This window comes from Schistocerca americana, chromosome X (genome assembly GCF_021461395.2).
Source record: "Schistocerca americana isolate TAMUIC-IGC-003095 chromosome X, iqSchAmer2.1, whole genome shotgun sequence".
NCBI classification, from domain to species: domain Eukaryota; kingdom Metazoa; phylum Arthropoda; class Insecta; order Orthoptera; family Acrididae; genus Schistocerca; species Schistocerca americana.
Genome location: NC_060130.1, coordinates 315706279 through 315728486, shown reverse-complemented (window position 1 = coordinate 315728486; position 22208 = coordinate 315706279). Strand labels below are relative to the sequence as shown.

General features: G+C 51.0%; 1 protein-coding gene across 1 annotated transcript in view; it reads right to left on the bottom strand.

Moving 5' to 3' along the window:
- Positions 1 to 22208, bottom strand: part of LOC124555992 (protein PRRC2A-like) — a 137210-nt gene that overhangs the window by 52200 nt on the left and 62802 nt on the right. Inside the window, exons 9-10 of the mRNA XM_047130036.1 lie at positions 14376 to 14519; positions 14036 to 14201 (exon numbers count right to left, since the gene is read on the bottom strand). Coding sequence (XP_046985992.1) covers positions 14036 to 14201; positions 14376 to 14519 — 310 coding nt within the window. The remainder of the gene's footprint in view (positions 1 to 14035; positions 14202 to 14375; positions 14520 to 22208) is intronic.

Sequence of the window (22208 nt, the reverse complement as noted above, 5' to 3'; positions counted from 1 at the left end):
GCAAAGGAGGAATAGTTAAGCTGTTCACTAAAATTCCTAGGCAAATGAACATAAATTGACATCTTCACTATCCCCTCGACACACCAGATAAGGTCACAAAGGCTGGCGAGGAAATGTTTCTGGAAATTCACAGAGCATCTGAATATCAGCACGATCTGAATAAACTCCAATATCTGCATTCTTAAAAGCATCAACAAAACCAAATTCAGCCCTTGCCTCGCTGTACATCAAAACCCTTTTAGAGTTTATTTACAGCTATATTAATTTTCTGTTTTTACATAATACTTTTTACAATATCATTTCTTGTTAGATACAAGTTACTTGTTTACAGATATAGCAATGACTCAACAATCCACAACTGCAGACCAAGTGGGGACGGAACTGGGGAAGGATTGATTGATCTACTCAATGACAACCAAAGACCCAGTAGGCCCTGAAGCTATAGTGAACAACATTTGCCGATGATCTACTGGGTGTGGGGAACAATGTTGATGCTACAAAGCCAGCATTACATGCCCCATGGTTTGCGACGTGTGTCATGATTATGTACAAATGGTGCACCATTACTCAAACTGCAAGACGACGACGATGATGATGATGAAGATGACAGACGATTATTGAGCTTTGAAATTTAAACATTCACGATAAGATGTTATTACAAATTAACTAATGTAGATTTTCCATTGTTTACAAGTTCTACATCTACATCCACATTTATACTCCGCAAGCCACCCAACGGTGTGTGGCGGAGGGCACTTTACATGCCACTGTCATTACCTCCCTTTCCTGTTCCAGTCGCATATGGTTCGCGGGAAGAACGACTGTCTGAAAGCCTCCGTGCGCGCTCTAATCTCTCTAATTTTACATTCGTGATCTCCTCGGGAGATATAAGTAGGGGGAAGCAATATATTCGATACCTCATCCAGAAACGCACCCTCTCGAAACTTGGCAAGCAAGCTACATTGCGATGCAGAGCGCCTCTCTTGCAGAGTCTGCCACTTGAGTTTGTTATACATCTCCGTAACGCTATCACGGTTACCAAATAACCCTGTGACAAAACCCGCCGCTCTTCTTTGGATCTTCTCTATCTCCTCCGTCAACCCGATCTGGTACGGATCCCACACTGATGAGCAATACTCACGTACAGGTCGAACAAGTGTTTTGTAAGCCACCTCCTTTGTTGATTGACTACATTTTCTAAGGACTCTCCCAATGAATCTCAACCTGGTACCCGCCTTACCAACAATTAATTTTATATGATCATTCCACTTCAAATCGCTTCGCACGCATACTCCCAGATATTTTACAGAAGTAACTGCTACCAGTGTTTGTTCCGCTATCATATAATCATACAATAAAGGATCATTCTTTCTATGTAATCGCAATACATTACATTTGTCTATGAAGGGTCAGTTGCCACTCCCTGCACCAAGTGGCTATCCGCTGCAGATCTTCCTGCATTTCGCTACAATTTTCTAATGCTGCAACTTCTCTGTATACCACAGCATCATCCGCGAAAAGCCGCATGGAACTTCCGACACTATCTACTACGTAATTTTTATATATATAGTGAAAAGCAATGGTCCCATAACACTCCCCTGTGGCACACCAGAGGTTACTTTAATGTCTGTAGACGTCTCTCCATTGATAACAACATGCTATCTTCTGTTTGCTAAAACTCTTCAATCCAGCCACACAGCTGGTCTTATATTCCGTAGGCTCTTACTTTGTTTATCAGGCGACAGTGCAGAACTGTATCGAACGCCTTCCGGAAGTCAAGAAAAATAGCATCTACCTGGGAGCTTGTATCTAATATTTTCTGGGTCTCATGAACAAATAATGCGAGTTGGGTCTCACACGATCGCTGTTTCCGGAATCCATGTTGATTCCTACATAGCAGCTTCTGGGTTTCCAAAAACGACATGATACTCGAGCAAAAAACATGTTCTAAAATTCTACAACAGATCGACGTCAGAGATATAAGTCTATAGTTTTGCGCATCTGCTCAACGACCCTTCTTGAAGACTGGGACTACCTGTGCTCTTTTCCAATCATTTGGAAACTTCCGTTCCTCTAGAGACTTGCGGTACACGGCTGTTAGAAGGGGGGCAAGTTCTTTCGCGTACTCTGTGTAGAATCAGATTGGTATCCCGTCAGGTCCAGTGGACTTTCCTCTGTTGAGTGATTCCAGTTGCTTTTCTATTCCTTGGACACTTATTTCGATGTCAGCCATTCTTTTGTTTGTGCGAGGATTTAGAGAAGGAACTGCAGTGCGGTCTTCCTCTGTGAAACAGCTTTGGAAAAAGGTGTTCAGTATTTCAGCTTTACGCGTGTCATCCTCTGTTTCAATGCCATCATCATCCCGGAGTGTCTGGATTTGCTGTTTCAAGCCACTTACTGATTTAACGTAAGACCACAAGTTCCTAGGATTTTCTGTCAAGTCGGTACATAGAATTTTACTTTCGAATTCACTGAACGCTTCACGCATAGCCCTCCTTACGCTAACTTTGACATCGTTTAGCTTCTGTTTGTCTGAGAGGTTTTAGCTGCGTTTAAACTTAGAGTGAAGCTCTCTTTGCTTTCGCAGTAGTTTCCTAACTTCGTTGTTGTACCACGGTGGGTTTTTCCCGTCTCTCACAGTTTCACTCGGCACGTACCTGTCTAAAACGCATTTTATGATTGCCTTGAACTTTTTCCATAAACACTCAACATTGTCAGTGTTGGAACAGAAATTTTCGTTTTGATCTGTTAGGTAGTCTGAAATCTGCCTTCTATTACTCTTGCTAAACAGATAAACCTTCCTCCCTTTTTTTATATTCCTATTAACTTCCATATTCAGGGATGCTGCAACGGCCTTCTGATCACTGATTCCCTGTTCTGCACATACAGAGTTGAAAAGTTCGGGTCTGTTTGTTATCAGTAGGTCCAAGATGTTATCTCCACGAGTCGGTTCTCTGTTTAATTGCTCGAGGTAATTTTCGGATAGTGCACTCAGTATAATGTCACTCAATGCTCTGTCCCTACCACCCGTCCTAAACATCTGAGTGTCCCAGTCTATATCTGGTAAATTGAAATCTCCACCTAAGACTATAACACGCTGAGAAAATTTATGTGAAATGTATTCCAAATTTTCTCTCAGTTGTTCTACCACTAATGCTGCTGAGTCGGGAGGTCGGTAAAAGGAGCCAATTATTAACCTAGCTCAGTTGTTGAGTGTAACCTCCACCCATAATAATTCACAGGAACTATCCACTTCTACTTCACTACAGGATAAACTACTACTAACAGCGACGAACACTCCACCACCGGTTGCATGCAATCTATCCTTTCTAAACACCGTCTGTACCTTTGTAAAAATTTCGGCAGAATTTATCTCTGGCTTCAGCCAGCTTTCTGTACCTATAACGATTTCAGCTTTGGTGCTTTCTACCAATGCAGCTTCGACAGTTTACAATTAAAATACCGATTGCTGCTTGGTCCCAGCATGTCCTGACTTTGCCCCGCACCCGTTAAGGCTGTTGCCCTTTCTGTACTTGCACAAGGCCATCTAACCTAAAAAGCCGCACAGCCCACGCCACACAACCCCTGCTACCCGTGTAGTGGACTCCTGACCTATCCAGCGGAATCCGAAACCCCACCACCCTATGGCGCAAGTCGAGGAATCTGCAGCCCACACGGTCGCAGAACCGTCTCAGCCTCTGATTCAGACCCTCCACTTGGCTCTGTACCAAAGGTCCGCAGTCAGTCCTGTCGACGATGCTGCAGATGGTGAGCTCTGCTTTCATCCTGCTAGCGAGACTGGCAGTCTTCACCAAATCAGATAGCCGCCGGAAGCCAGAGAGGATTTCCTCCGATCCATAGCGACACTCATCATTGGTGCCGACATGAGCGACCACCTGCAGATGGGCGCACCCTGTACCCTTCATGGCATCCGGAAGGACCCTTTCCACATCTGGAATGACTCCCCCCGATATGCACACGGAGTAAACATTGGTTTTCTTCCCCTCTCTTGCTGCCATATCCCTAACGGGCCCCATTACACGCCTGACGTTGGAGCTCCCATCTACCAGTAAGCCCACCCTCTGCGACCGCCCGGATCTTGCAGACTGAGGGGCAACCTCTGGAACAGGACAAGCAGCCATGTCAGGCTGAAGATCAGTCTCAGCCTGAGACAGAGCCTGGAACCGGTTCGTCAGACAAACTGGAGAGGCCTTCCGTTCAGCCCTCCAGAATGTCTTTCGCCCCCTGCCACACCTTGAGACAACCTCCCACTCTACCACAGGTGAGGTTGGTTGGTTTGTGGGATTAAAGGGACCAGACTGCAATGGTCATCGATCCCTTGTTCCAAAACTTAAAAACTACCACACAGAGTAAAAAAAATGGATAATACAGACAACAGACAACACAGGGCAAGAAAAACTCAGACAAAGAACAGACACAACAAATTAAAATCACACGGAGTGTGGCGGTGGTTGGCCGACCATAGAATAAAAAAAGGAAAAGCCAACCACCGAGAACACATTAACAACTCAGTTTAAAACCGTAGGCCAAAGGCCAGAGTCAACACAAAACAATAAAATAAAACATAAACACTCATATTAAATGATAAAAAACCCCCTGCTCGAATAAAACGTAAAACTAAACCAGCCATAGCAGGGTCATCAGTTAAAAGGGCAGGGAGTGTATCAGGCAGCGCAAATGTCTGCCTGACCACAGCTAAAAGGGGGCAGGCCAGCAAAATGTGGGCCACTGTCAAAGCCGCCCCGCAGCGACACAGAGGAGGGCCCTCCCGACGCAGTAAGTAACTGTGTGTCAGCTGGGAGTGGCCAATGCGGAGTCTACAAAGGACGACTGAGTCCCTGCAGTTGGCTCGCATGGATGACCGCCACACAGTCGTCGTCTCCTTAATCGCACGGAGTTTATTGGGCGTGATCTGATCGCGCCATTCAGCGTCCCAAAGCTCAAAAACTTTTCGGCGGAAAACTGCTCGCAAATCCGTCTCTGGGAGGCCAACGTCCAGAGATGGTTTACTGATGGCCTCTTTCGCCAGGCGGTCAACATATTCATTGCCCGGGATACCGACATGACCGGGGGTCCACACAAAGACCACAGAGCGGCCGCAACGGGCAAGAGTATGCAGGGACTCCTGGATAGCCATCACCAGACGAGAATGGGGGAAACACTGGTCGAGAGCTCGTAAACCGCTCAGGGAATCGCTACAGATAACGAAGGACTCACCTGAGCAGAAGCGGATACACTCTAGGGCACGAAAGATGGCGACCAGCTCAGCAGTGTAAATGCTGCAGCCATCCGGCAAGGAACGTTGTTCGGGATGGTCCCCTAGAGTTAGCGCATAACCGACACGACCAGCAACCATCGAACCGTCAGTGTATACAATGCCAGAGCCCTGATACGGGGCCAGGATGGAATAAAAGCGGCAGCGGAAGGCCTCTGGAGGGACTGAGTCCTTCGGGCCCTGTGCCAAGTCGAGCCGAAGGCAAGGGCGAGGAACACACCACGGGGGTGTACGCAAAGTGGCCCGGAAAGGAGGTGGAACAGTGAAAACCCTAAGCCTGGAGAGAAGCTCTTTGACGCGGACCGCGATCGTACAACCTGACCGGGGCCGATGTTCTGGCAGATGGACGACCGATTGCGGGAACAGAAGACGATAGTTGGGATGCCCGGGAAAGCTAAAAACATGGACAGCATAAGCGGCCAGTAAACGTTGGCACCGTAACCGCAGGGGAGGGACACCTGCCTCCACTAGTATGCTGTCCACAGGGCTGGTCCGGAAGGCACCAGTGGCAAGTCGTATTCCGCTGTGTAAGATTGGGTCCAGCACCCGCAACGCAGACGGGGATGCTGAGCCATAAACCAGGCTCCCATAATCCAGACAAGACTGGATTAATGCCTGGTAGAGCCCTAACAGGGTAGATCGGTCGGCACCCCAGCTGGTGTGGCTCAAGCATCGCAGAGCATTTAGATGCCGCCAACATGCCTGTTTAAGCTGCCAAATATGAGGCAGCCAAGTCAACCGGGCATCAAAAACTACACCCAAAAACCTGTGGGTCTCCACCACAGCAAGAAGTTCGCCGTCAAAAGAAAGCCGAGGCTCAGGATGGACCGTTTGGTGCCGGCAGAAATGCATAACGCAGGTCTTGGCAGCCGAAAACCATAAACCATGCACTACAGCCCAAGACTGCGCCTTGCGGATTGCGCCCTGTAGCTGGCGTTCAGCAGCTGCAATGCCAATAGAGCTATAGTAAAGGCAGAAGTTGTCAGCATACAGGGAAGCGGAGACAGAACTTCCCACCGCTGCAGCGAGACCGTTTATTGCAATTAAAAACAGGCAGACACTGAGGACAGATCCCCGTGGTACCCCGTTCTCCTGGACTCAGGAGGAACTATGGGAGGCTGCGACTTGGACGCGGAAGGTATGACACGACAGAAAATTGCGGATAAAGATCGGCAGAGGCCCCCGAAGACCCCATCCATGATGCGTAGAAAGGATGTGATGACGCCATGTCGTATCGTACGCCTTCCGCATGTCGAAAAAGACAGCGACCAGGTGCTGACGGCGGGCAAAGGCAGTACGGATGGCCGACTCCAGACTCATCAGATTGTCTGTGGCGGAGCGGCCTTTACAGAACCCACCCTGAGACGGAGCCAGAAGGCCCTGTGACTCCAGTACCCAGTTCAACCGCCGGCTCACCATCCGTTCAAGCAACTTGCAAAGAACGTTGGTGAGGCTAATGGGACGGTAGCTGTCCACCTCCAAAGGGTTCTTCCCAGGTTTCAGAATGGGGATAACAATACTTTCCCTCCATTGCGACTGAAACTCACCCTCTACCCAAATGCGGTTGTAAAGATCGAGGAGCCGTCGCTGGCAGTCCACTGAAAGGTGTTTCAGCATCTAACAGTGGATGCTATCTGGCCCAGGAGCAGTATCAGGACAAGCGGCGAGGGTACTGCGAAATTCCGACTCACTGAATGGAACACTGTAAGATTCAGGATGGTTGGTGCGAAAAGAAAGGCTCCGCCGTTCCATCCGCTCTTTAATGGAGCGGAAGGCCAGTGGGTAATTGGAAGAAGCGGAACTCAGAGCAAAATGCTCTGCCAAGCTGTTGGCAATTTCGTTGGAGTCTGTACAAACTGCTCCATTCAGTGAGAGCGCAGGGACGCTGACAGGGGTCCGATAGCCATACAGGCGTCGGATCTTGGCCCAGCCCTGTGATGGAGACACATGGAGGCCAATGGTGGACACATACTGCTCCCAGCACTCCTGCTTGCATTGGCGGATAAGGCGGCGGGCCTGCGCACGCAGACATTTGAAGGTAATGAGGTGTTCAATGCAGGGATGTCGCTTGTGACGCTGGAGCGCCCGCCGGCGATCTTTAATCGCTTCAGCGATCTCAGGCGACCACCAAGGCACAGTCCGCCGCCGAGGGGACCCAGAAGAACGGGGAATGGCAGATTCGACGGCAGTAACGATGCCCGTGGTGACCGATTGAACCACCGCATCAATGCCATCATTAGAGAGAGGCTAAATAGCGGCAATGGAGGAAAACAAGTCCCAGTCAGCCTGATTCATTGCCCACCTGCGAGGGCGCCCAGAAGACTGACGCTGTGGCAGTGACAGAAAGATCGGGAAGTGGTCACTACCACACAGGTCGTCATGCACTCTCCATTGGACAGATGGTAAGAGGCTAGGGCTGCAGATCGAAAGGTCAATGGCGGAGTACGTGCCATGCGCCACACTGAATGTGTGAAGGAACCATCATTTAACAGCGAAAGATCGAGCTGTGCCAATAAACGCTCAATGGTGGCGCCTCGACCTGTCGCCACTGACCCACCCCACAGAGGGTTATGGGCATTGAAGTCGCCCAGTAATAAGAAAGGTGGCGGTAATTGGGCTATCAGCGCAGCCAGGACATGCTGCACTGACATCACCCTCCGGTGGAAGGTAAAGACTGCAGACGGTAACAGCCTGTGGCGTCCACACCCGAACAGCGACAGCCTCTAAAGCTGTTTGTAGAGGGATAGACTCGCTGTGAAGAGAGTTAAGGACATATATGCAGACGCCACCAGACACCCTTTCATAAGCTGCCTGGTTCTTATAATAACCCCGATAGCCACGGAGGGCGGGGGTTCGCATTGCTGGGAACCAAGTTTCCTGAATAGCAATGCAGAAGAAAGGGTGAAGGCTGATAAGCTGTCGGAGCTCAGCTAGATGGTGGAAGAAACCGCTGCAGTTCCATTGGAGGATGATATTGTATATTGTCCATGGCTGAAAAAGGCGTGAAGGGACTGGGAAGGAAAATTACGCCGCTGGGTCACCTGCTGCCTCCGATGGGGCACCTGGGCAAGTGCTAAGCGTCTGAGGGACTGGCGAGATGAAGGTCCTCAGCGGACGCAAGAATCTCCACCACATCCTCAGACGCAGAGCTTGTAGGTAGCGGTGGAGTAGGTGCCACCGCAGGTGCCTTGGTCTTATGGGTCTTCAGTGTCGTTTTGTCTCGCTGTTCCTTTGGTTGCCGTTGCTGAGAGGGCTTATTGGAGTCAGTCTCCGGGACCAAAGACGATCGCGAAGCTCGACGACCAGCGACCTGTGGCTTCTTCAGCCACTGGTTGGTGTCTGCTGAGCCGCTGGTAGGAACCTGGGAAGGGAGTGACCCAAGGGATCCCCTCCGAGCGAGAGAAGCCAAAGAAGACTTACGCTTCTGGCTTAGAAGTGGGGACCTGTGTCCCCGGTGGTCTAGTGGGTGCTGCTCCCGAGGTAGATGGTGTGGGAGCAACAGTGAGAGAAGGGGCCCCCCATCGTCAAGGGGGCAGGTGAGGTCCTCTGACTCTGAGAGCTGACTGTTTGTGGTGCAGCTAAAGGAGCTGGAGCAGGAGTGACTGTTGAGGCATAAGATGCCATCATGCGCACGGGATGTAGCCGTTCAAATTTCCGCTTAGCCTCACGGTAAGTCAGTCGGTCCAGGGTCTTAAATTCCATGATTTTGCGTTCTTTCTGTAAGATCCTACAGTCTGGCGAGCAAGGTGAATAAGAGTCTCAACAGTTGACACAGATGGGAGGCGGAGCACATGGAGTATCGGGATGAGATGGGCGTCCGCAATCTCGACATGTGAGGCTGGAAGTGGAGCGGGAAGACATATGGTCGAACTTCCAGCACTTAAAGGACCGCATTGGGGGAGGGATATAGGGCTTGACGTCACAACGGTAGACCATCACCTTGACCTTCTCCGGTAATGTATCACCCTCGAAGGCCAAGATGAAGGCACCGGTAGCAACCTGATTGTCCCTCGAACCCCGATGAAAACTCTTATGTGGTGTGATGGTAACGTTAACATCCTCCAACTTGTCACAAGCAAGTAACCTGCGTGACTGGGCGGAGGATGCCGTTTTTATCAAAACTGACCCAGAGCGCATTTTGGACAAGCCCTCCACCTCCCCAAACTTGTCCTCTAAATGCTCTACAAAGAACTGAGGCTTCACAGATACAAAAGATTCCCCATCAGCTCTGTTACAGACGAGATACCTGGGCGAATACATGTCACTGTCATTCATTGCCTTTCGTTCCTCCCACGGTGTGGCCAGGGAGGGGAATGATTTGGGGGTCATAAACGTTACCTTTAAAATGAGCCCTCGAACGCTTAGAGACTGCTGGCGGCTGGCCACCAGCGAAAGACGATGTACCACGCTTCATTGCGGGTCATCAGTCCCGATGCCACCTACTCCGACCAAGGGCCCTCCCCACGGGCGCCACCCAGCCACAGCAAAGGCCACTTGGCAGGATGGCCATTGCCCGGAGTCCCAATGCCCCAGGGAGATCGGCATCTACTCCTTGCCATACGTGGGGAGTTCACGGCACAGGCATCAGTAGAGCGATCCCTGTGTTGTCAGGGGGCTACAACCAGCAGGGTACATGGCGGCCCCACCACAACAGACTGGCTACCGTGCTGGATGTTAGGTAACATGTGGTCCATGGTCGCCGTCAGTGCAGAAAGAGGCACTGCACAGTGCAAGGTGTAATCTGCACGCAGGAACGTAGTCATGCCCAAGAGATGGAGAGCGGGCAGGACTGCAATTCAACGGTGAATAAGCTGGTGAAAGGTCTGATCGCAAGATGGACACAACGCACCAAGTAAGGCGCCCTTCCCCAATCGGCTCGCTCTTCGGAAAATTTTGAGAGATGGAGGTCAAACCCAACAGGGGACCATCACATAAGGCCGAAAAGTTTGAGACTCCTTTTAGTCGCCTCTTGCGACAGGCAGGAATACTGCGGGCCTATTCTAACCCCCAAACCCACAGGGGGTCACACGTGAGGGATCAGCCTCAATGCAGGCAGTATCCCGGGCAACCACAGTCGTAGTCCGATCGGGGGATGCGTGGGACGAGCTGGCCGTCCCCGACAAACCCCCATCCGGACCCCCACAGTGATGCCCATTGGCAACAGCCTCAAGCTGTGTGACCGAAGCCAACACTGCCTGAAGCTGAGAGCGAAGGGATGCCAACTCAGCCTGCATCCGAACACAGCAGTTGCAGTCCCTATCCATGCTAAAAACTGTTGTGCAAAGAACGTCTGAACTAATCTACAGAGATTGCAAACAAATGGACACAAAATTTAAACGGTTATTAAAATACAAGATTGCCTAGTAAATGCAGTAATGCTGCTACTTGAGCACTGCTGACACACTGCTCGGCGGCGGAAGGAGACTACGCGATTTTACACTATTCAGGTACTAAAACGCGATGCTACAACTCTCAAATACTATAATACGCCCGAAATTTATGAATTAAACAATGCAAGTACCAAAAACACGCAAAGAAATTAAGAATTAAACTTTGTAACAAATGAGAGAGCTAGGAGTACACGACTTGCTGCTGCAGCTGCTTATCGAACGGCGGCAGGGAGCACACTGACTGTGACCAACCGACACTGGCCGTTCAAAACATAGACAGAAGACAGACGACTACGCGAATTTACACTATTCATGTACTAAAATGCGATGCTACAACTCTCAAATACTATAACACGCCCGAAATTTATGAATTAAACAATGCAAGTACCAAAAACATGCAAAGAAATTAAGAATTAAACTATGTAACAAATGAGTGAGCTAGGAGTATACAACTTGCTGCTGCAGCTGCTTATCCAAAAGCGGCAGGGAGCACAGTGGGCATTAAACATTACTTTTATACCATTAAAACGCTATTTTTAATAATTTGCAATTTTTCCATCCCCTTCAAAATGGAAACTATTAGCTCTAGAGAAAATACAAGGAGGACCTCAGTTGTACAAAATTTTATGCTGTTTAATTTTGTACTGGGAAAAATTTTCGATACAAGCTGTGGTTTTCGAGTTAATTTATGAGGAACATAAGAAAGTTACCTTTAAATGCTCCTGCAACCCAACTCTCACACCCCATGGGTGGGGATTTTCAGTATGTTGTTCATGAGACTTTCCCTACCAATGAGCAAAAATTTGCAACTACATGAATTTTTTCCCCTAATTTTCTTTCATTGACTGGACTATAAGTGTTCCATCAGACACCCAAAGCAGCCTCCTGACTGGCCACTGCAGGTAGCATTCAGGGAACATTACAAGGAAAACAGCGCCGGAGCTATTATGGAATACATATGAAACGCCCAACAGAGAGCAGAAAACAGAGCCTGCGAGAGAGTTGTCTCGCATGCCAACAAATACGCTTACAGCGAACCTTACACCATGTGAGACAGGCTTTAGCACAAGCTAGACAAGATTCTGTAATCTCTACAAATGTACCTGGCAAACTGCTTAATCTAATGAAAGTTATGAGGTTATAAACAAAAAAGAAGTGTAATCTAATGTTCAAGAGAAAGCTCTTATATAACCAACGTAGGACTTTGTTGAACATTGTTTCTGCAATGTAACAGCATAGCAAGCCAACAGTTAATTGTCACATGTGAAACTAGGCAGAGAGATCACATCAACGTGTACAGTGATTGTCAGTGGCATACTTTGACACCAAAAAGTATGACATTGGGTCAATAGAATGTTGCCACATGACTACCTACAGCCATTAACTACACAATCCATACACAATCACAGTGGGTTAATAAAGGAAGAACCCACACGTGCCCACCCACATCCATTACACCACCAACCAGGCTTGCTCGCTCACTAGCTTTGGAACTGTCTGAGCACAATAGTCTCTTCAGGAGTTAAAAAAGCTGTGAAAGACACTCTTAGGCCAGTGCTCCCTCCCTCCCTCTCAGCTTTTTTAACTCCTCAAGAGACTATTGTGCTCAGATTGTTACAAAATTGACACTGAGAAACCATATGAGTAATTATTTAATTAATTCCTGTGATCTAAATGTCTTACATCAACACAGTAAATTTCAGTTTCAAAATGCTACTCCTGTCAATCTATTGGAGTTTTCATGAACTACAGTGCATAATAAAAAGAACCACAAAAATCATATTTATGGCAGTGAAAAGTATCAATAACACAGTCTGTTCAATTCTTTGCATTAACACACTAGTTAAAGTTATATGTAACACTTTCAAACTGACATTGAAAGAGCTGGGCTACAAAAGCTATAGGAGCACATAAATAGATACAAACAAACTGCATTTTAACAGTACCAGTAAAGAACACATGTTATGTGAAGCAAAATAAGGGTTTAATTTGCATGCAACACATAAAAACATCTGCTAATTACCAAATCAACATTAAGAGAAAACAGTACTATCCAATAACTATTTCTGCACAATACAGTTTTCATGGTGAAGTGTGACTTTATGTTAATTACCTGTAACAATTAAGCTCATTTGTTCCCAGAAGTTTGAAAATACTTTCAGAGTTTTTATTTTTAGACTCGGTAACTTTTTTACATAATAATAAATGAAGAAATGTTAATAGTGTTACAACAGCCTCTTGACCCAGCTTCCTCTAATTTTTTTTATACTATCAATGTAGTGGTTATATGTGGAAAATTTAGTCAGTAGAAGTGACTAGTGATAATCACACTGATAAAAATTCAGTGTACTCTTTCAGAGCCACAGAGGGGAAAATCTGAATATTACAAATGAAAACTAAGGTCACCAAAATAAAATCTCTACAGCCATGGAAGACCAACTCACTGCTTAAGATTCTGAATAACCTTCAACATCAATACCTTTCCGGATGTTCTCTGCACAAGCTCTAAAACCCATGACAACTCAGTAAGTGCTTACACACAAATTTGAGTCTGACTACATATTTCCGTGTTATTGCTGCATTATATTTTTTATTCTTGGCTGCAATCATTATTCAATATTTTGGAGAGTAAATTTTTATACAACACAAAATTTCAGGAACACTGATGAAATTATTAAGTGTGAACAATAGGCTACATGATTTTACTCCAGTTATAGCAAATACGACCGATTTAAAATCTAGAGCTTCAGGAAGCTTCATCCATGGCAAAGAATGATTGTTACTGGTTTCAGTGACATCTGAATGAATGAATGAATTAATGAATGAGATAACCAGCAACTACAGTCACATACTAAAGTGTCTTCTCATAGTGACAAACCATATTAAATTTCTATTTGGGCCTTACTTTTGAAGATGATGATAAATTCAATGATGAGAGACATTTTGAAGTAGTCACAAAAACTGCTAATGAGCAGCTTCTTTTCCCTCTATCCTCAACAAGTATAGTTACCACAATGAAAGGATACTTGATGCACGGACAAATATACAAATGCAAGAAACTATTTTTTATAGGGTAAAATGGGTCCACCCCTGGAAAGAAAGAGAAAGTGGGAGAAGGGGCAAATGAGAGAGATTCACACATTCAGAGATGAACCTGTGGTGAACCAGAAGTATTTCTTCCCTTGCATGTCCCAAATAATGACACCATTTTTCTACCTAAACTGGCTTTATCTGTAACATTTCTGCAATTTAAAAATGTCATACACATTTTCAGTTAAAGTACTTATACTTGCTATATTATTGTTATAACAACTCTTCCTAGAAAATAAGCCTTGGAGTTTACATTTACCTTTCGTTCTAGAGATCCTGTCTCCTCTTTATCACGCTGATCAGTACGGGCTCTATCAGAATCGCCATCCACTTCCGACTGTTTTTTCTCCTCTTTGCTACCATGTTTCCCATCTTTTCCATCATCATCCATTGTACTTTCATCGTCACTGAATGCCAGTTTCTGACTGCAATATTATTTTTGCACAATATGAGTTTACCATCCAACAGGATAAGTAGAGTTAAATTGAGAATGTCATTACACACATATGAAGACAGATGTATGAGGTTCCTACATAAAAAAAGCATTACAACTTACTATTACAGCAAAAAAAGCAAAAAAATAAAAAACCACATCTCACTTGTAATCAATATCATCGTGTGCCGCCCAACCCGCATCACGAGCAATATCATCCATTTTGCTGAAATCCTCTTCCTTTATTATTGGTCTAGTAATCACCTCATCATCAACACTTGACGTCGAACGTGTTGAAGGTGACATGAATCTACAAAATTAATTTTTAAAAATAAAATATTGCATCTAGTGTTACTGAAAGTCATTATAATACATAGTACACCAACATAAATTCTTTAATAAACATGTCACTTACTCTGGACGTCCTCAGTAGGAACACTACTACTGACCTGTAAACGAGAGAGAGAGAGAGAGAGAGAGAGAGAGAGAGAGAGAGAGAGAGAGAGAGAGAGCGGGGGGGGGGGGGGGGGGGAAAGAGAGAGGGGGGGGAAAGAGAGAGAGGGGGTGGAAAGAGAGAGAGAGGGGGGGAAAGAGAGAGAGAGGGGGGGAAAGAGAGAGAGAGAGGGGGGGGAAAGAGAGAGAGAGAGGGGGGGAAAGAGAGAGGGGGGGGAAAGAGAGAGAGAGAGGGGGGGAAAGAGAGAGAGAGGGGGGGAAAGAGAGAGAGAGAGGGGGGGAAGAGAGAGAGAGAGGGGGGGAAAGAGAGAGAGAGGGGGGGGAAAGAGAGAGAGAGAGAGAGAGAGAGGGAGGGGCAGAGAGAGAGAGAGGGAGGGGCAGAGAGAGAGAGAGAGAGAGAGAGAGAGGGAGGGGCAGAGAGAGAGAGAGAGAGAGAGGGAGGGGCAGAGAGAGAGAGAGAGAGAGAGGGAGGGGCAGAGAGAGAGAGAGAGAGAGAGGGAGGGGCAGAGAGAGAGAGAGAGAGAGAGGGAGGGGCAGAGAGAGAGAGAGAGAGAGAGGGAGGGGCAGAGAGAGAGAGAGAGAGAGAGGGGGGGGACAGAGAGGGGGGGGGGCAGAGAGGGGGGCACAGAGAGGGGGGGCACAGAGAGGGGGGGCACAGAGAGGGGGGGCACAGAGAGGGGGGGCACAGAGAGGGGGGGGACAGAGAGAGGGGGGGACAGAGAGAGGGGGGGACAGAGAGAGGGGGGGACAGAGAGAGGGGGGGACAGAGAGAGGGGGGGACAGAGAGAGGGGGGGACAGAGAGAGGGGGGGACAGAGAGAGGGGGGGACAGAGAGAGGGGGGGACAGAGAGAGGGGGGGACAGAGAGAGGGGGGGACAGAGAGAGGGGGGGACAGAGAGAGGGGGGGACAGCGAGAGGGGGGGACAGAGAGAGGGGGGGGACAGAGAGAGGGGGGGGACAGAGAGAGGGGGGGACAGAGAGAGGGGGGGGACAGAGAGAGGGGGGGACAGAGGGGGGGGCACAGAGAGGGGGGGGCACAGAGAGGGGGGGGCACAGAGAGGGGTGGGGACAGAGAGGGGTGGGGACAGAGAGGGGTGGGGACAGAGGGGTGGGGGACAGAGGGGTGGGGGACAGAGGGGTGGGGACAGAGAGAGGGGGGGACAGAGAGGGGGGGACAGAGAGGGGGGGACAGAGAGGGGGGGACAGAGAGGGGGGGACAGAGAGAGGGGGACAGAGAGAGAGGGGGACAGAGAGAGAGGGGGACAGAGAGAGGGGGGGACAGAGAGAGGGGGGGACAGAGAGAGGGGGGGGACAGAGAGAGGGGGGGACAGAGAGAGGGGGGGACAGAGAGAGGGGGGGACAGAGAGGGGGGGGCACAGAGAGGGGGGGGCACAGAGAGGGGTGGGGACAGAGAGGGGTGGGGACAGAGAGGGGTGGGGACAGAGAGGGGTGGGGACAGAGAGGTGGGGGACAGAGGGGTGGGGGACAGAGGGGTGGGGGACAGAGGGGTGGGGGACAGAGGGGTGGGGGACAGAGGGGTGGGGGACAGAGGGGTGGGGGACAGAGAGGGGGGGACAGAGAGGGGGGGACAGAGAGGGGGGGACAGAGAGGGGGGACAGAGAGGGGGGGACAGAGAGGGGGGGACAGAGAGGGGGGACAGAGAGGGGGGGACAGAGAGGGGGGGACAGAGAGGGGGGGACAGAGAGGGGGGGGACAGAGAGGGGGGGACAGAGAGGGGGGGGACAGAGAGGGGGGGGACAGAGAGGGGGGGGACAGAGAGGGCGGGGACAGAGAGGGGGGGGACAGAGAGGGGGGGGACAGAGAGGGGGGGACAGAGAGGGGGGGACAGAGAGTGGGGGGACAGAGAGTGGGGGGGACAGAGAGGGGGGGGGGACAGAGAGGGGGGGGGACAGAGAGGGGGGGGACAGAGAGGGGGGGGACAGAGAGGGGGGGGACAGAGAGGGGGGGACAGAGGGGGGACAGAGGGGGGGGACAGAGGGGGGGACAGAGGGGGGGACAGAGAGGGGGGGACAGAGAGGGGGGGACAGAGAGGGGGGGACAGAGAGGGGGGGACAGAGAGGGGGGGACAGAGAGGGGGGGGACAGAGAGGGGGGGGACAGAGAGGGGGGGGACAGAGAGGGGGGGGACAGAGAGGGGGGGACAGAGAGGGGGGGGACAGAGAGGGGGGGACAGAGAGGGGGGGGACAGAGAGGGGGGGACAGAGAGGGGGGGGCAGAGAGGGGGGGGACAGAGAGGGGGGGGACAGAGAGGGGTGGGGACAGAGAGGGGGGGGCACAGAGAGGGGTGGGGACAGAGAGGGGGGGGGACAGAGAGGGGGGGGACAGAGAGGGGGGGACAGAGAGGGGGGGACAGAGAGGGGGGGACAGAGAGGGGGGGACAGAGAGGGGGGGACAGAGAGGGGGGGACAGAGAGGGGGGGACAGAGAGGGGGGGACAGAGAGGGGGGGACAGAGAGGGGGGGACAGAGAGGGGGGGACAGAGAGGGGGGGACAGAGAGGGGGGGGACAGAGAGGGGGGGACAGAGAGGGGGGGACAGAGAGGGGGGGACAGAGAGGGGGGGGACAGAGAGGGGGGGGGACAGAGAGGGGGGGGGGACAGAGAGAGGGGACAGAGAGAGGGGACAGAGATTTTTTTTTTTGGTGGGGTTTAAGGGCGCTCAACTGCTGAGGTCATTAGCGCCCAGTCACTGGTGTTAGAGCACAAGGAATCTGCTAAAACTCAAGGGGATGGGGGGAGATCAGAAGGACCCGACAAAGATGCAGATTAAGTAAGTAAAAAGGTTAAATGTCTTTGGTCAAGCCAGTTAAAGTTATAAAACGCAGAATACGAGCAGCTGCTCGAGCGTCATCAGCTAAAACATCCGGTAAGGTAGATGGCAGGGACAGGACAACACGAAATTGACTAAAACGGGGACACGACAATAAAACATGGCGCACCGTTAATGCCTGACCACAAGGGCACTGCGGGGCTGGGTCACCAGAGAGCAGGTAGCGGTGGCTAAACCGGCAATGCCCAATCCGCAACCTGGTCAGAAGGACCTCCTCGCGCCGAGATGGTCGGGAGGAAGTTGTCCAAGCAGTTGGGAGCGGTTTTACTGCCCGGAGCTTGTTTCCTTGGAGGGATGACCAAGCGTCCCACCACAAGGACACAAGCCTCTTACATACATCCCCACAAACGTCAGATGACGGGACACAATGGGAGGCTGGCCGAGGCTGGAGGACTGCAGCCTTGGCTGCAGCATCCGCAGCCTCATTCCCAGGCACTCCTACATGTCCGGGAACCCACAGAAAGCTGACAGAACCGCCATTATCAACGAAAGAATGGAGGGACTGCTGTATCCGTTGAATCAAGGGATGGACCGGATAGGGAGCCCCAAGGCTCTGAAGAGCACTGAGTGAGTCAGTGCAGAGTACATACGATGAATGGCGGGTGGCGGCGGGCATACTGAATGGCCTGATGGAGAGCAAAAAGCTCGGCCGTAAAGCTGGAACATTGGTCAAGGAGCCGGTATTTAAAGGTGGCGGTCCCGACGACAAATGCACAGCCGACACCATCGTCAGTTTTGGAGCCATCGGTGTAAATAAAGGTGTGACCGGCAAGTCGAGCACGAAGTTCGACAAACCGTGAGCAATACACTGCAGCCGGAGTACCCTCCTTCGGGAGTGAGCTGAGGTCGAGATAAATACGAACCGGAGCCTGGAGCCAAGGTGGTGTCGGGCTCTCACCCTCTCTGAAGGTGGTAGGGAGGGCAAAATCCAATTGTCGAAGCAGGCGACGGAAGCGGACTCCAGGGGGCAGCAGGGCAGACACATACAACCCGTACTGACGGTTGAGAGAATCGGCGAAGAAGGACTTGTAAGAGGGGTGTTCGGGCATAGATAACAGCCGGCAGGCATACCGACACAGCAGTATGTCGCGCCGGTAGGTCAATGGTAACTCGGCAGCTTCAGCATAAATACTCTCGACAGGACTAGTGTAGAAGGCTCCGGTCGCAAGACGTATCCCCCGATGGTGGATGGAGTTGAGCCGGCGTAAGAGGGATGGCCGAGCGGACGAGTAGACGAAGCTCCCATAATCCAGCTTCGATCGGACTATGGACCGATACAAGCGAAGCAGGACAGTGCGATCCGCTCCCCAAGATGAACCACTAAGAACTCTGAGGACATTAAGGGAACGTGTACAACGGGCCGCCAAATAAGAGACATGTGGAGACCAACACAGTTTCCTGTCCAACGTGAGCCCTAGAAACTTAGTTGTGTCCACGAATGGGAGAACAATGGGACCGAGATGTAAGGATGGCGGAAGGAACGCTTTATATCGCCAAAAGTTGATACAAACCGTCTTCTCTTCAGAGAACCGGAAGCCATTTGCCACGCTCCATGAGTAGAGGCTGTCTAGACAACACTGAAGGCAGCGCTCCAGGAGGCATGTTCTCTGGGCACTGCAGTAGATCGCGAAGTCATCGACAAAGAGAGAGCCTGAGACAATAGGTGGAATGCAATCCATAATTGGATTGATCGCGATGGCAAAAAGGGCTACGCTCAAGACGGAGCCCTGAGGCACTCCGTTCTCCTGGAGGAAGACGTCGGACAATACGGAACCCACACGTACCCTAAACTTTCGATCCGTTAAAAAGGAATCAATAAAAAGGGGCAGACGACCGCGTAGGCCCCACTTGTGCATAGTGCGGAGGATACCTCCTCTCCAACAGGTATCATAAGCCTTCTCCAAGTCGAAGAACACGGCTACCGTTTGGCGCCTTCGCAAAAAGTTGTTCATGATGAATGTCGACAAGGTCACAAGGTGGTCAACAGCGGAGCAGCGGCGACGAAAGCCGCATTGGACATTAGTAAGTAGTCGTTGAGATTCAAGAATCCAAACTAACCGAGCATTAACCATGCGCTCCATCACCTTACAGACACAGCTTGTAAGAGAAATGTGGCGGTAACTAGAAGGAAGGTGTCTATCCTTCCCGGGTTTGGGTATAGGAACAACAACGGCGTCACGCCAACGCATGGGGACTTGACCTTCGGTCCAGACGCGATTGTAGGTACGAAGAAGGAAGCTTTTGCCCGCCGGAGAAAGGTGTGCCAGCATCTGAACGTGAATGGCATCTGGCCCCGGAGCAGAGGACCGGGACAGTGCAAGCGCACGTTCGAGTTCCCGCATAGTAAAGGGGGCATTGTAAGTTTCCAGATTCAGCGAGTGGAAGGAAGGTCGCCGAGCCTCGTCTGCCTCTTTCCTGGGAAGGAAGGCAGGATGGTAATGGGCGGAGCTTGAAACCTCCGCGAAAAAGCGGCCAAAGGCGTTGGAGACAGCCACAGGATCAACAAGGACCTCATTACCTGAGGTCAGGCCAGGTACTGAGGAGTGGGCCTTAATGCCCGACAGCCGGCGCAGGCTACCCCAAAGTAAAACTGGTAAAGAAGCTCGTGAAAGTGACCCAACAAGCTTTTTTGCTGTATTTGATGACTCTACGGCATTGCGCTCGGAGTCGTTTGTATTCAATACAATTCGCCAACGTAGGATGGCGGCGAAAGGTGCGTAAAGCACGTCGTCGAGCACGGATAGCGTCCCTACAAGCCTCGTTCCACCAGGGGACGGAAACGCGACGTGAAGAAGAACTAGTACAAGGTATGGAACGTTCGGCAGCATTGATAACAACAGCCGTGAGGTATTCGACCTGACTGTCACAACTGGGAAAGTCGTGGTCCGGAAAGGTCGCCAGGGAGAAGTAAAGTCCCCAGTCAGCTTTCAGTATGTTCCAGCTCGAAGGACGTGGGGATGGGGTGTGGTGCAGGAGACGAACGACACAGGGGAAGTGGTCGCTCGAATAGGTGTCAGAAAGGACATACCACTCGAACCGACGGGCAAGAGTGGTAGAACAGATCGAGAGATCCAAGTGGGAGTAGGTATGAGTAGAGTCCGAGAGGAAAGTCGGGGCGCCGGTATTGAGGCAGACAAGATTGAAATGGTTGAAGACATCCGCCAAGAGTGAGCCTCTTTGACAGGATGCAGGAGAGCCCCAAAGGGGATGATGGGCATTGAAGTCGCCAAACAATAAGAACGGCGGGGGAAGCTGATCGATCAGGTGCATCATGTCAGCCCGACTAACAGCAGAAGACGGTGGAGTGTAGATGGTACAAACTGAAAAAGTAAAAGCAGAAAGAGTAATGCGGATAGCTATTGCTTGGAGTGGGGTGGTCAATGGGATGGGATGGTAATAGACATCGTCCCGAACGAGCAACATGACCCCACCATGAGCTGGGATACCGTCCACAGGGGTGAGGTCATACTGCTCCGAGGTATAGTGGGAAATGGCAATACGGTCAGTCGGGCGCAACTTGGTTTCCTGGAGACCAAGGACGAGCGGACAGTGCAGGCGGAGGAGCAGTTGTAATTCCTCCCGAGTAGATCGAATACCTCTTATGTTCCAATGAAACAACGCCATTGCTAGTCAAAAAGTTGGAGGAACGAGACGGGGAAGAGCTGGTCACCTCGATGGCCGCGGAGGGCCAGGTTGCGAGGGAACAACGCTACAACCGACGGGAGGCGGATCCGGTTCCATCGACTCGTCGCCAGCTGCGGCCGCTGTCCCTGATTGTGTAGGAGGGGCCGCATCATTTGTCAACAAAAGGCCGGCGGAACGCCTGGCAGCAGAGCGTCCCGGCGAAACTGAGGACGGCCGGGAGCAGCGACTCACGGATGAAGCGTCAGACGAAACGCGCCGGGGTGGAGAGGGGGATAGAGACTTCTTCTTGGAGGCCTTCTTGGAAGGCCGAGGAGGCACAGGGATGGTGGGCTGGACCCGAAGAAGGTCCTCACGTGCGAGGTCCGTTTTGGAACGCCGGACCTCGGAAGCTGGGGTCCGGAACGTTTCCCCGATGGACGCCTGAGAAGAGGATCGCTTCTCAGGTGCCGTGGGGGGAGGAGGAGGAGGAAGGGTGGCCCCTGGGGCAGAGGGGGTGGGGGCCACGGGGGAGGAGGATTTGGAAGGGAGGGATTTGGGAGGCGGAGGCAGAGCCCCCTGATGGGCAGAGGAGGCGGAGGGGGGACAGGATAGGGGTGAGGATACCGCGGAAGGAGTGGACACAACTGAGGCAAACGAAGTGGTCAGTGACACGGGATGAAGGCGGTCATACTTCCTCCTGGCCTCAGAATAAGAGAGCCGATCCAAAGTTTTGATTTCTTGTATCTTTTTCTCCTTCTGATAGGCGGGGCAGTCTGAGGATCTAGGCGAGTGGACGCCAGGACAATTAATGCACCGAGGTGGTGGGGTGCAAGTATGTTCCTCACGAAGAGGACGTCCACAATCGCCACAAAGGGGCTCAGCCTCACACCGGGACGACATGTGCCCAAAGCGCAAACACCTAAAACAGCGCATAGGAGGCGGGACGTAAGGTCGCACGTCGCACCGGTAGCACATCACCTTTACCTTCTCCGGGAGAACGTCCCCTTCGAAGGCGAGGATAAAGGCTCTGGTGTCGATGCGACGGTCTTTGGGGCCGCGCCGGACGAAATGCACG